The sequence below is a fragment of the Schistocerca piceifrons genome, chromosome 2 (genome assembly GCF_021461385.2).
Source record: "Schistocerca piceifrons isolate TAMUIC-IGC-003096 chromosome 2, iqSchPice1.1, whole genome shotgun sequence".
NCBI lineage: Eukaryota > Metazoa > Arthropoda > Insecta > Orthoptera > Acrididae > Schistocerca > Schistocerca piceifrons.
The window spans coordinates 919,204,233-919,217,182 of record NC_060139.1 but is presented as its reverse complement, the minus strand read 5'-3'; the positions used below and the strand labels follow the sequence as shown (position 1 = coordinate 919,217,182).

At 36.6% G+C, this 12,950-nt stretch overlaps 1 protein-coding gene across 1 annotated transcript in view; it reads right to left on the bottom strand.

Moving 5' to 3' along the window:
* LOC124777345 (dual 3',5'-cyclic-AMP and -GMP phosphodiesterase 11-like) overlaps window positions 1–12,950 on the bottom strand; it is a 338,752-nt gene that overhangs the window by 15,644 nt on the left and 310,158 nt on the right. The window contains exons 14-18 of the mRNA XM_047252710.1: window positions 12,719–12,886; window positions 12,533–12,642; window positions 8,133–8,220; window positions 4,112–4,212; window positions 3,429–3,570 (exon numbers count right to left, since the gene is read on the bottom strand). Of these exons, the coding sequence (XP_047108666.1) occupies window positions 3,429–3,570; window positions 4,112–4,212; window positions 8,133–8,220; window positions 12,533–12,642; window positions 12,719–12,886 (609 nt within the window). The remainder of the gene's footprint in view (window positions 1–3,428; window positions 3,571–4,111; window positions 4,213–8,132; window positions 8,221–12,532; window positions 12,643–12,718; window positions 12,887–12,950) is intronic.

Here is a 12,950-nt window from a genome sequence, read left to right as displayed (position 1 = left end):
ATTTAGGGGTGATTAAAATTTAACTGTGATGGGAGATGGGAATACTATAGCAGGAAAGGAAGAGAAGGAAAAGTAGCTGAAGAACATGGGTGGGTGAAAGGAATGAAAGGAGAAGCTACCTGGTAGAATTTTGCACAGAGAATAATTTAATCATTGTGAACACTTAGTTTAAGAATCATTCATGTAAGAAGGTTGTATACATGGAAGAGACCTGCAACAAAACAGAAGATTTCTAACTGATTGTATGTGGTGCAAATTACAGATCTTGTCTCACACTAATACCATCACGCAACAAGAGTGGTGCATTGTCAGAAGAGAGCACATGTTTAGGGTTTCTTGCAGAAACAGTTCTGCCACAGTGCAGATAATAGGCGTATCAAAGTGAAATGGTGTGGCAACTGAAGATGTACTGCAAAGCTGAAGAATGCGGGACACCATATTTTTTTTGGGCAAAACTTGAAAATTGTACTTAAGTTCACTATGAAGTTGTGGACTATATGGACCAAATGCAATGTTGTTTCCAGTTGTAGTGAAATTGTACTAGCGATTTGACCAAGGCTGCACAGACATGGTTGTTGCTCATCAGGAAGGAAGGCCATCGGGATGAACCGAAGACAATGTTCCAGGAATCAAGGAATTGATTTGCAGAGTTTGCAATGATGAGAATTCTTGCACAGCTGTTCGCCAATGGCTCTATGACCTAGAAGAGTTTTCTATCATCGAGACCCAACCACTGTTTACAGAGACTTGGTGACTACGTTGAAAATAGTGTCATCATCTGTTTGACTTAGAAGTGTGGTGAAGCATTTGATAAAAGTTACTTAGTCTGTGATAATAAGGTGTAACTTACTGTTTGAAGTCGCCTCATATAATGCTAAGACAGATTTCAAACCCAGATTTTAAGCTGTATGACATTTACAGAGGCAGATGTGGACTCTTAGTGTAACACACTGGTTATGAACTGCAGATCAAAACTTATGTAACTGCAAAATGGTAGACATTAAGGCAATGGGATCTGGATAGAGTGAGAGAAATAGAGGTGGTTGAGAGTTTACGAGGAAGTGTTAGGCAACAATTAATAGAAACAGGGGAAAGGAATACAATAGGGCACCCCTGATAGATGAAACACAGCAGCAGAGACTCAAACAGGGAAAGAGACAAGGTCCACTATAAATCCTTGGGTGACACAGGGAGATACTGAATTTAAATGGCAAGAGAAAAAAAAGTATAAAAATGTATAAAATGAAGCAGGCAAAAGGGAATACAGCTGCCTATAAATAACAATGACAGAAAGTGAAAAATGGCAAAGCAGGAATGGGTAGATGAGAAACACAAGCTTGTAGAAGTATGCTTAACTAGGACAAAGACAGATGCCACCTACAGAGTGGCCTTTGGAGGAAGGAGAAGCAGCTGTATGACTATAAAGAGTTGAGGTGGTACTTCAGTACTAAGCACAGAAGGGAGAGTTGGAAGGTGGAAGGAATGCAGGGAAGTGAACTTTAAGACAAAACTATAGAAGTGGAAGAGAAAGCAAATGACTATCAGATAGGAGTTACGGTATTGAGAGTAAAATTTGACAGAGGACTGAAAGATGTGGTCAAAACAAAGGTTTTGGAGAAGACTACATTCTCTCAGGATTATTGAGATCCTTGGGAGAGACAACTGAGACATAACTATTCTGCATGGTGTGCGAGATATAAAACACAGGCAAAATACTCTCAGACTTCAAGAAGAACAAAATAACTCCAATTACAAAGAAGGCACGTACTAAGAGGTACGAGTATTTCTAAGCTATCAATTCAATAAGCCATGGTTGCAAAATACAGACACTAATTTATAAATATACAAGAATGGAAAAACTGGTAGAAGACAACCTTAGGCAAGATCAGTTTTGGTTTCACTGAAATGCAGACATACTCAAAGCAATACTGACCCTACAACTTTTCTTAGGAGATAGGTTAAAGAAAGGCCGATCTATGTCTATACCATTTGTAGATTGAGAGAAAGCTTTTGACAATTTAGACTGAAATACACTCTTTGTAAAATTATGAATGTGGCAAGGATAAAATACAGGAACTAGAAACTTACTACTTGTACAGAAACCAGATGGCTATTATTGGGGTCAAAAAACATGAAAGGGAAGTAGTGGTCAAGAAAAAAATGAGACAGGGTTGCAGCCTAACCCCAGTACTATTAAGTACGTACACTTAGCAGGCAGCAGAGGAAACCAAGGAGAAATTTGGAAAGGGAATTAATGTTCAGGAGGAAAAAATAAAAACTCTGACATTTGCCAGTGACATTATAAATCTGTTAGAGACAGAAAAAGACTTGGAAGTGCAGCTTAATGGAATGAATAGTGTTTTGAAAAGAGATTGCACGATAAAAAACAACAAAAGTAAACCAAGGGTAATGGGAAGTAGTCAGATTAAATAAGGCAATACAGAGGACTTTCAAATGATTGAGTACAGCAGTCAGTCGTCTTTTCTTTCAGGTTTTATTTGGCAAATCTAGATTTCAGCTAGTGCCTAGCCATTATCAATGCACTATTTCACATCATCAACGCGTGTCCTAGTATGTCAGTCCCAGTTGTTTGGGCTTCTGTCACAGTTCATTGAGTCTTGAATGAACTGTTACAGAAGCCCAAACAACAAGGACTGACATACTAGGACATGCATTGATACTATGAAATAGTGCATTAAAAATGGCTAGGCTTTAGCCAAAATCTAGATTTGCTGAATAAAACCTGAAAGCAAAGGATGACTAATTGTTGTGCTCTATCGTTTGAAAGTCGTATCAGAATCATTGAGTAGACCCACATTCCTAATGGAAGGTAACTTGATGACTACTGACGGAATTAGATTTGTCTGGAGTGTAGCCTCACATGGAAGTGAAATGTGGATGATAAACAGTTCAGAGAAAAAGAGAACAGAAGCTTTTGAAATGTGGCACTACAGATTACTGCTGAAGATTATATGGGTAGATCAAGTAACTAATGAGGAGGTATTAAATCAAATTAGGGAGAAACAAAATTTATGGCACAACTTGACCAAAAGAAGTGATCAGCTGGTAGGCTACATCTTGAGGCATCGAGGAACTATCACTTTGGTAATGAATGAAAAGTGAGGTGTAATAATCAGAGAAGGCCAAGGGATTAACACAGTAAGTAGGTTCAAATAGGTGTAGGATGCAGGAGTTATGGAGATATAAAGAGCTTGCGCAGGACAGATTAGTGTGGAGAGCTGCATCAACAGTAACAACAGATACATGATAGAGCATCAAGTCTGACGACAGTTCCAGTTCCTTCACTGATCTTTGCCTAAACATAACAATTTTGCATAGTGAGATTTCACTATTTTCTATTTCTAGCCTATATCCAACACTACTTATCAAAAACAAATGATAATTTTATTTAATAAATGCTGACATACCCTCTTCTCTACGTCCCATGGTTTTGTGATGGCTGCAAGATCACAGACGGTCATCGTCATTCCTCTCAGCAGTTCTCGGTGATCGTCACGCATCCAGTTATACGTTCCGGACTGAACCAAACTGAAAAAAGTGCCTCGCTTCCTTAGAGGCAAGAAGAAAGAGTGTCATATTAGTAGAAGAAATAACTGCACAAAAGACTATTTGAACCCCCCAGAAATTTACCATTTACCTACTTTGTGCAAAAATTTGGAAATGCTACCCCACACAACTTTAATTTTGTTAAACATATTATTATAAAACAATGACAAACAACAGAACAACAGAAAGTGCACATTAGGATGCTTTCATTGATGGTTTGTTCACCTAAAGAGTGCAATGGTGAGGAAACATTGTGACATGGAAAATGAAACCTCTTTTTTTTTTCCTACTATTCAACAAAGTCTCTACTGAAATAAAGTTGATTTCTCCAAAATTGTGAAATAGGCTAATGTCCTTATATCTGTGCCCGTCTTTCATATTTACAATTAAATTATCTCAACTGTTCTGAAAGAAATTTGTTTAGAATATTCTTAAAGAAATTTAGTTAAACTCAATTGTTTGAGACCTAAGGGTTTAATGCAATTTGCTGAAGGCTTAATTATCCATTATTCTACAGGTATGATAAAGTTATGATAAAAGTTACCTAAAATACACTGCCAGATCTGTAGACAATATAGCATCCTCTAAAACTTTAATAATCCTCGAGTATTCATCTGGTGAGACATTGGCAAGTATTTGGTTACCCTGAAGAGAAAGAAAAAAAAAAATAGTTCAGTAATGTGAAGTCTTTAAAAACATGATTAATTTGAAAACTAAGGTTTCTACATAATATTCCACAAGTCATTAATCTTCTCTTTCAAAAGCACAACCACACTGAATTGCTAATCGAACACTATTATAGATGAAAACTGCAAACATCTACTTTGTATTTGTAATAAACATATACCGATCTGCAGCTATTTATGAACTACTTATCTGGCACATCACATCTGTTTAAGCAAAGTTTTGTTTTGACATAGCTCTCTCCAAATAGAACATATGATTCAGCGGAGCCCTTGCTTTAGACAGTTCCTCAATTGTATACAAAAAAAGAGAAAAGTCCTTTCACAACCAATTTTCCACATACCTTTAATTATTCTCATTATTTCAGCTTGGCCCAAATATAGGCAGCTACATGCCACAGAAAATACTTCTTACAAATAGAAAGTTTCAGCTACTTCAAGCAAGGTTACAGTTTCATAAAACTCATCCTTAAAACTACAATCTACTCTGCATAATAACTTTTCATACTATCAGTAGTGGCTACTGTATCCCAATACAAAATTTTTAGTGACATTGGCTGAATACTTACTGTCACTTTACAAACTCATTATGCTAAGTAAATCACAAACAACCAACAATCTCAACCAGCACAACCTGTCTAAATACTGCAAAATTGGAAACAATCATGAAAATACTCTACATTAGTGGCAGAGGCCCATGTCCTTGTTCTTTATTAAGTAGGTTCCTCTCTGGCCATTAGCCATACTTTCTAACATCTTATATTACATTTTATTTTCTTCTATCCTCTATATAAGATGTCCATGACTGCCACTCTCCTGTTTGTAAGATGCCTTACAAGTATTAAGATTAAAAAAAAAGAAACTGAACCTTGTGCACAGAAACTCTAACTCACTAGTAGGTGTTTCCTGATATTCACCCTAAAGACTGATAATTGTAAGACACACCATTTCAGTGAGGCTATCAATTAAAAATCTGCACCCTATTATCGTCTCTTCATTTGAAGCTGTCTTTCATGTTTGTTTTGTATTTGTAAATATAACATTCTAAACAGCTTCAAGCTTTCTCTCCACCCCCTGCCCCACTCTCAAACACACCCAAAAAAATTCTTCCTTCATCACTTCACTACTTCCAATGGGAATAAAACTGTGCAGCTCTAAATTTTCGAGATTAAATTAAATGTATTTCCTCACTGCTTTCTCAATTTTGAGGTTTCTTGCTAAAAGTTGTCTACTTAACTTGTGTTATATGTTTAGATGGAAGACATCAAATGATTACAGTTACATAAACCCTGCAAATTTACAGATTCTGTAACTTTCCTAGCAGTATAAAAGTCCATTAAATAGAGATGAAATGAATAGTGAAGCACAAGACACTATAAAGCATATACAGTGGCAACAGTAGAATATGTATTCCTGGATCAGAATAACAAAGTGATTGACATCTAGCCATTTCAGGGGCTGCTACCATAGCCATAACCAATCAGGAAAGCATGTGGTCAGCCTTTTGCTCCATTCAGCACCGTCAAATCACTGTGATACATGGGCACCACCCTGCTGCGGAACAATGCATGTGGCCAGCAGCCCAACAGTTGTGATCCGTTTTCATAGTATACTTTGTTTCTCTGTGCAGTGTGTTTATTTTGTGCAACAGATTGTCTGAAGCTTGTAGCTGAAGGCTGTTGAAAAGTGTGGTTACTGGATGGATAGTTCAGCACTCTGCACACATTCTACATGGTTACACACATTAATGTGTGTGCTCAGTGCAGGAATATTTCGAAAAAGAGAGACAAAGGCATGATTCATAAAAATACTGTCACGAAAGTTTGCAAGTGAAAGTACTGTGCAGGAAAGAAAGAGACTGATTCATCTCAGCTATAGACACCTGGTCAAAGGTGGAAGACATGACATCAAGTAACAAACTTAAGAGTCATGCTAATAAGAAGCTGTTTGTTGCCGAATATATCAGCATTACAAGATAAAAGAACAATCAGCCATAAAAAAATTGTGTGTTACTCTTCACAAGATGAAATTATTCAGATGTAGTAGGTCACATTCGTTAATATATGTCAGAATCCTTAGTTTCAGACAAAAAAATTAATGAACACAAAATTATAATGAAAAGAAGTGACCTTCTTGTGTACCATTGTCAGTTACTAAGAAACTGTTAAGATGTAGTCTGAAGACATTAATAAATGCCAGTTATTACATCAGATGAGACTGGACAGACAACAATATATGTGGAAATACTGTTGTTCACACAAAAAAGGCACAAGAATTATTGTCTTCCACACTGGAATTTCTTCTAGATTTGTACTGAACTGTCTGGTGTTTTAAAAATTGAGGAAAATAGATCATTATCACATGGAGATGAATTGTGAGAGTTTTCCTAAAGGGTTCAAGGGGTATCTACTACAAATTGTAAGTCACCATCTGTCATTGTAATGGATAATGCATGCTACTGTTCAGTTATTACTAATAAAGTTCCAATGATGGCAACAAAAATCACAGTGTGCAAATCCAGGATGAACTGCTAAGTGCTTAGCTCATGGCACTTGTAAAACAAAATACCGTTTTAACAGTATGTTACTGATGAGGTAATTAAGGAACATGGCCACATGACTGTCAGGTTTCCACCACACCACAGCCAACTGAACATCACCGAAATTATTTGGGTACAGATCAAGCATTATATGGCAACAAATAATCAAAGCTTCACTGTGGCAGATATTCAGGAATTGTCAAAGGGATTAGTGACACAAATAATGCCATGGGAGTGAGGTAAAACAGCCATTGAAACAGCCTGGGGCTCTGAACTAAATGGCATTTACCTTTTGGCAAAATTGAAGGCTTGGGGATAAAAAAGTGATAACACACAAAGCTTATTTTGAGTTATTGCATGTTACATGTTGAGTCAAATATAAAGAAAATACAAATACAATAAGATAAAACAATATGTACAGAAGACAGTTCTTTCCACTGATACATGAATAATTTATTTGTGCATTCATTTAATTATGCAAAAGGTAAGGTGAACAGCCTACTACTTTCTAAATTGAGGTTCCACACTTTCATCTGCCAAGTACTTCAATTCTTCTCTCTTCAGTGTTTGAAGACATGGTTTATGTTTTGGATTTTGAGTGAGTGATGTTTACTACACTTCCATAATAAATCTCATATTGCTATTATACTCCTCTACACAAGTATTATTTACCACATGCACACTTCAGTGACTGCTAAATATTTAAGCAACTTACATTATTTTAATTTTGTTATGTTTGCATGAAAAATTCAGACTCATTTGAGTACCCCTTTCATATTTAATATGCAAATTAAAGATGAATTCAAATTGTTTATCGTAAAAGACAGTTCATGCACTATTCCTTTTACTGAGATATACAAACAATACGAAAAGGTATCATTTATCCATGGGAGTGCATTCACTAAGCAGTAAGGATATTAACAACTGTATACGGCAAACTAAATACTGCATAGTTAAAAGGAGCAGAGGAAGGTATTCAGTATGCAACTGGATAGCACACACATGAAACAGCAAAGCAACAACATCACCCTCTCTTATGCTCAACTCTGTTTTGCTCTGTCACTTTGCTCTTCTGATACAGGTATAGTTATCAACATTCTTGGACTAAAATTCTCACTCTGCAACAAGGAGACCTTAGTGAAAAGATTAGAAATGTGTGTGCATTCAGAGTTTAACCTAAATTTTCACATATAAACCATTTGGGCATAAAAATTCTCCTTTTCAAAATGATAACATAATCCCAAGAAGGAAACTGTAATAGTTTAGGTTACAATAAAATAGACCAAGGTAAAAACAAGTTATATTACAATTAAATACCAAACTTGACCATTAAAAAATATTACCGGGCTGTTGAGGATCATGAGGCACTGGTCAAAGTGGTGATGCTCCATGGTCGATGTAGAATAGAGCTGGGCAAGAGGTGATGATGCTCTGTTGAAAGAAAGATCAGAAACTGGTCTAAATTACTTTGTGACAACATTACTAATTTCTTTCTTACTCGTATTTCCAACTGTTTGTTCCAACTTCAAATAAATCTTCATACTCTTACTTCCATAAGTTAGTGATTCATTATTCCTCAGTTTAGTGTGCAGAAAATAAAAATGGAAAACTGCACCAGAAGAATGAAAATGAAAACTGAGGAACATTTTCATGACACTATGACAGATCATAAAATTACATTATCCATTTATTTATATTTTTAGTGTTAGATACACACCATAATATTTTCTTAAATTTCATTCTTCTGGTGCAATTCTCCAGTTTTATTTTCCTCTACCAAACTAAATCAGTAAACAACACAATTAAAACAAGTAATCTATCACATTATGCAACATGATTTATAGATGGTATACTATAATGAAACAAAATAACTGAGACTGCTTCCCTAGAGTACTATTTGTCATGACATATTACTGTGCAGCTGTTTTTTGACATTTAATTGTCTCTTTCCTTACACCGTAAGAAATTTCATCAAAATTAGTCAATTCATTGCAGCAGATAAGCAGTTTACTACAAACGTTATCTTTCACTCCACTGAAAACCAAAAGACACCAAGTTCCTGCGTAGCCTCACATAAAATGACACGCAAAAATATTTTGATGTGTGAAGGAAACAATTTATGTCGTATGGACCCAAATGGATTAAACTATGTAGGCAACCATCATCAAGCATATTTGGTAAATACAGCATCAATGTCTATTCTTTTGTGTCAAAGTCAGTGTATGAAAAGTCAGTGTCATGTATTAGAAAATGCTATTGGTTACTGCATGGTATATAATGTTCTCATGAGTGACAATGAACAGAAAACTTTACTTGGGGTTAACACATTGAAAGGTAACATGGTTAACATTACAACATTTCTCACAGAGAAGTCTACAGGATAAGGTCACTGGCTGATGTGACATGGGGAGACACTGGTGTGGGCCCTGCTTTCTGTGAAGGTTATGGTACCAAATACAGATTGTGTTTTTCGTCTTTAGTGAAATGTTATGTTACAGCATAGAATCTCTGCAATGACACAAGTCAGAGGAAACAATCAATTTGGCCAAACGGGAGCACAGACGTAAAATAGGTCATATGTTTTTTGTACATTCTGCCTGTGATATTAAGAGACAAGCAGTGAGAGGTATGGCAATGTGGTTGAACAAACTTTATTAAATTTAAAAAAAAAACTTTTCAAAGAAAGAATAATTAACAATTATGGCTGTTGATTATCAAACAGAAGTGATAAATGGGGCTGTCATCTGCTAATACAGCTGAAAGTGTCTTGACTATTAACCATGCATCTTTGGGAGCTTATGCTACCAGCAACTCTTGAAAAATTGCAGTATCTGCTTGATCTTTTCACAAGATGCATTATGATGAGGGAGTATCACATACCATCACCACGATCCAATTGTTAATGTAATGTCATCCACTGACATTAAAGTCAGCTGCACAGTGCAGCAACCTGCTACAACTTTCGAGTTGGTCTTCAACATGCTAATGCTTCATGTCTGTTTCATCTTAACAGAAGTTTTGTACCACTGATGGCTGCAGGGTCATGATTAGCACTGCCTCCCTGAAGGTACTCAGTCTGTTTTGTGGAATTAATTTCATCGCTAAAAGAAGGGCATTGTAGGTACAGGCACTGTATACGACCCTCATGATAGAATACAGTTTAGTAATAAAAGCAACTTTGATATCTTAGTTGCTCTATCAGAACAGGGACTTACGCCACCTCAGTAGTGCTAATAGAAGTGGTGGTTGGCTCTGTGTAGTTTGGCTCTATCTGCTTTGGTTCCAGGCACTATTGTGTTTGGGAAAGTGCTTTCTCTGTTACATACAAGGTCAGTTCAAAAAATTCCAGAACATTCATAATTTGTGGCCAATGGCGTGTTGGAGTGAAATGCAGTTGGCATCCATGCAAATGCCTGTGTTTGATATGTAACTGCTAGAAGCTTCATTGCTTTATGTCCATTAGTTATTGTTCAGGGCTGTACTGGAGTAGAATGCTGTGTTGCACAGTTTACAAATTAAGAGATGGCGGAGTTAGAGGAGCAACGCGTCTACGTTAAACTTTGCATGAAACTCAAGAAAATCCTTACAGAGACATACCAAATGATTCAGGACACCTGCAGTGATGAGTATTTAGGCCATAATCAGTGTTACGAGTCATTCACATGGTTTGAAAATGACTAGATGAAAGTTAAGGATGACCTTCGTTCAGGACGTCTATCAATGATGCTCATGTCGGGAATGTGAAGGAGATTGTGCATGGCAATTGAAGACTAACTGTCCAAGACACTGCAGAATAATGTAACATTGCAGATCTCAGTTGGATCATATCATTAAATCCTGACACAGCATCTTGGTATGCATCGTATTGCTGCCAAGTTTGTCCCATGGCTCATGAGTGAAGACAGAAATACCTTCACCTCACAATCTGTGAAGAGCTTTTGTGTTGGGCAAATGAGAACAAGATGTTCCTTGAATCATAACTGGTGACAACATGTGAGCCTATGGTTATGATGTTGAGACCAAGATTCAATCTTCACAATGTGCCAGAAAAGGTTCTCTAAGAACAAAAAAAGCTCATCAGGTCAGGTAAAATGTCAAAGCCATGCTAATAGTTTCCTTTGAGTTTGAAGGATTAGTTCATCATGAATTCAAACCACAGGGACAAACTATTAATCAATGTGGCTATTGGGATGTGCTGCGATGCCTGTGAGAAAATGTGAGGAGGAAACGGTCTAAAATGTGGTGAGACAATTGATAGCTCTTGCATCATGATTACGTGCCAACACATTCATCCCAGTTGGTGCATGACTACTTCACAAAAAATGAAATCACTGCGCTGCCATATCCCCCATACTCTCCAGACCTAGTCCATGCACACTTTATTTATTTCCAAAGTTGAAACAATGATAGATGAGATAAAAGAAAATTCACAGGTGACACTTTGCATGATCCAGCAAGAGGTGTACGAAGACTGTTTCCAGAAGTGTAAATGGCATTGGGAAAGGTGTATCAATTGCAGAGGAGACTGTTTCAAAGGAGGCCATGCATAATAAGTAAAAGGTATGCATAGAAAAATTTTGTGGACCAAGTTCCAGAATTTTTTGAACAGACCTCTTATTGTTTTACAGAGCCTATGTTCTTCCAATTACATCAAGCTTTTTTTTAAGTGGTACTTCAGTCCATGTCTGGCTATCACAACAAACCTTTCCCACTCAATACCTTCTAATTAGTTTTGTAATGGAGACTGGGTGCTGTGTGCACTTTCCTAAATTATCTATAAGCAGGCAATTGTTACAAAGCTCCAACCCATAGGTTCAATGGTTTGTATCCAGTATTAAGGTAAATGTGTTCTGGTGGGGTTTTGTCTTGTACACTATCAAGACACTAGCAGAAGTGCAAGTAAGTGTCTTTTTCACTTGGCCCTACCACGGCGTAGTGAAACAGCATGGTGCAAGTGGCTTGTTTGTGCATACTGGGCCAAAAATAATGGATTAATGGTGTTTCAGCAATGTTGTTTTTTATCTGCCAGAACAAAAGCACATTGTGCAATCTACCACTTGCTTGAGTTACAATTAACATTTCCACATTTTTCACTGTCCATAGTATTTGCATGCTGCATACGTAACTAAGCTCTAAGCTTAGACACCACACACTGTACATTACATTTCTAACAATGGAAAATCTGGGACAGAACTATGTAAGCATGAATTAGGAGTGATTGCTTTTCACCACAGGGAGGAAGGGCTAAGTGGCAGACCAGCACACTTACAAGTGGACTAGCTATTAGACAAAGACCTCCTTTGGATTTAGAAAATCAAGCACAACTCACATGGTCTCTGTTGTCTCTTAGCATTGAGGCCCAGCTGTGTATATGAATGGGTGGGATTTTTTTTCTTCAAACTGAAGAGGGCTTCGATACTTTTAGTCTACTTTTAAATTTGCCTTAAAATTGCCTGTCTGCCACTCAATCCCTCCTCTATGTGGTGAGTATCTATATGAATTCATATTACTGTTACTAAAGAACTATTTCTTACTAAAATTGTGCTTTATAACAAACAAAGTAAATAATGAATTACACCAACGAAGTATGTAAGCACATAATGAGATAGAATTTTCAACATGCATGTTTTTAAACTTCAAGTTAAATTTTAACATTCATATTTGCTGTTATTATCAAATGCTGTTAAGCATTATTATTCTGTTAACTATTAAGACCAACATAACGAAAACAAATATGGCTTACTTTATCTGAAAAGTATTATTAGTCCCTCGGTGATCAAGATCATGGCAAAGGCATGCAATTATCAAAGAGAGACACTCTATTTCCCCAAATATTTTCCACCACTGCGTAGCCTAAAACAGAAAGAAATCATTTACTGAATGTGTCATAGTACTACACAGTTTTACACAGATAAAAATCGTGACTCACTGTGATAATGGAAAACATCATCTGTGCCACATTGAATGCATGCCTCCAGTTGTGGTATGTCACATTGCGATAGTTCTTCTTGACGCTCAGTAGCCACCTACATAGGACTTCATAATCAATGTGAAATCTCTCAATGAAATCCAAATCTAGGAACATTCTAATACAAGCCTGCAATAAAACAAATAAATAAATAAATAAAAAATCATCTGGACTGATGTTTACAAGGTACAAA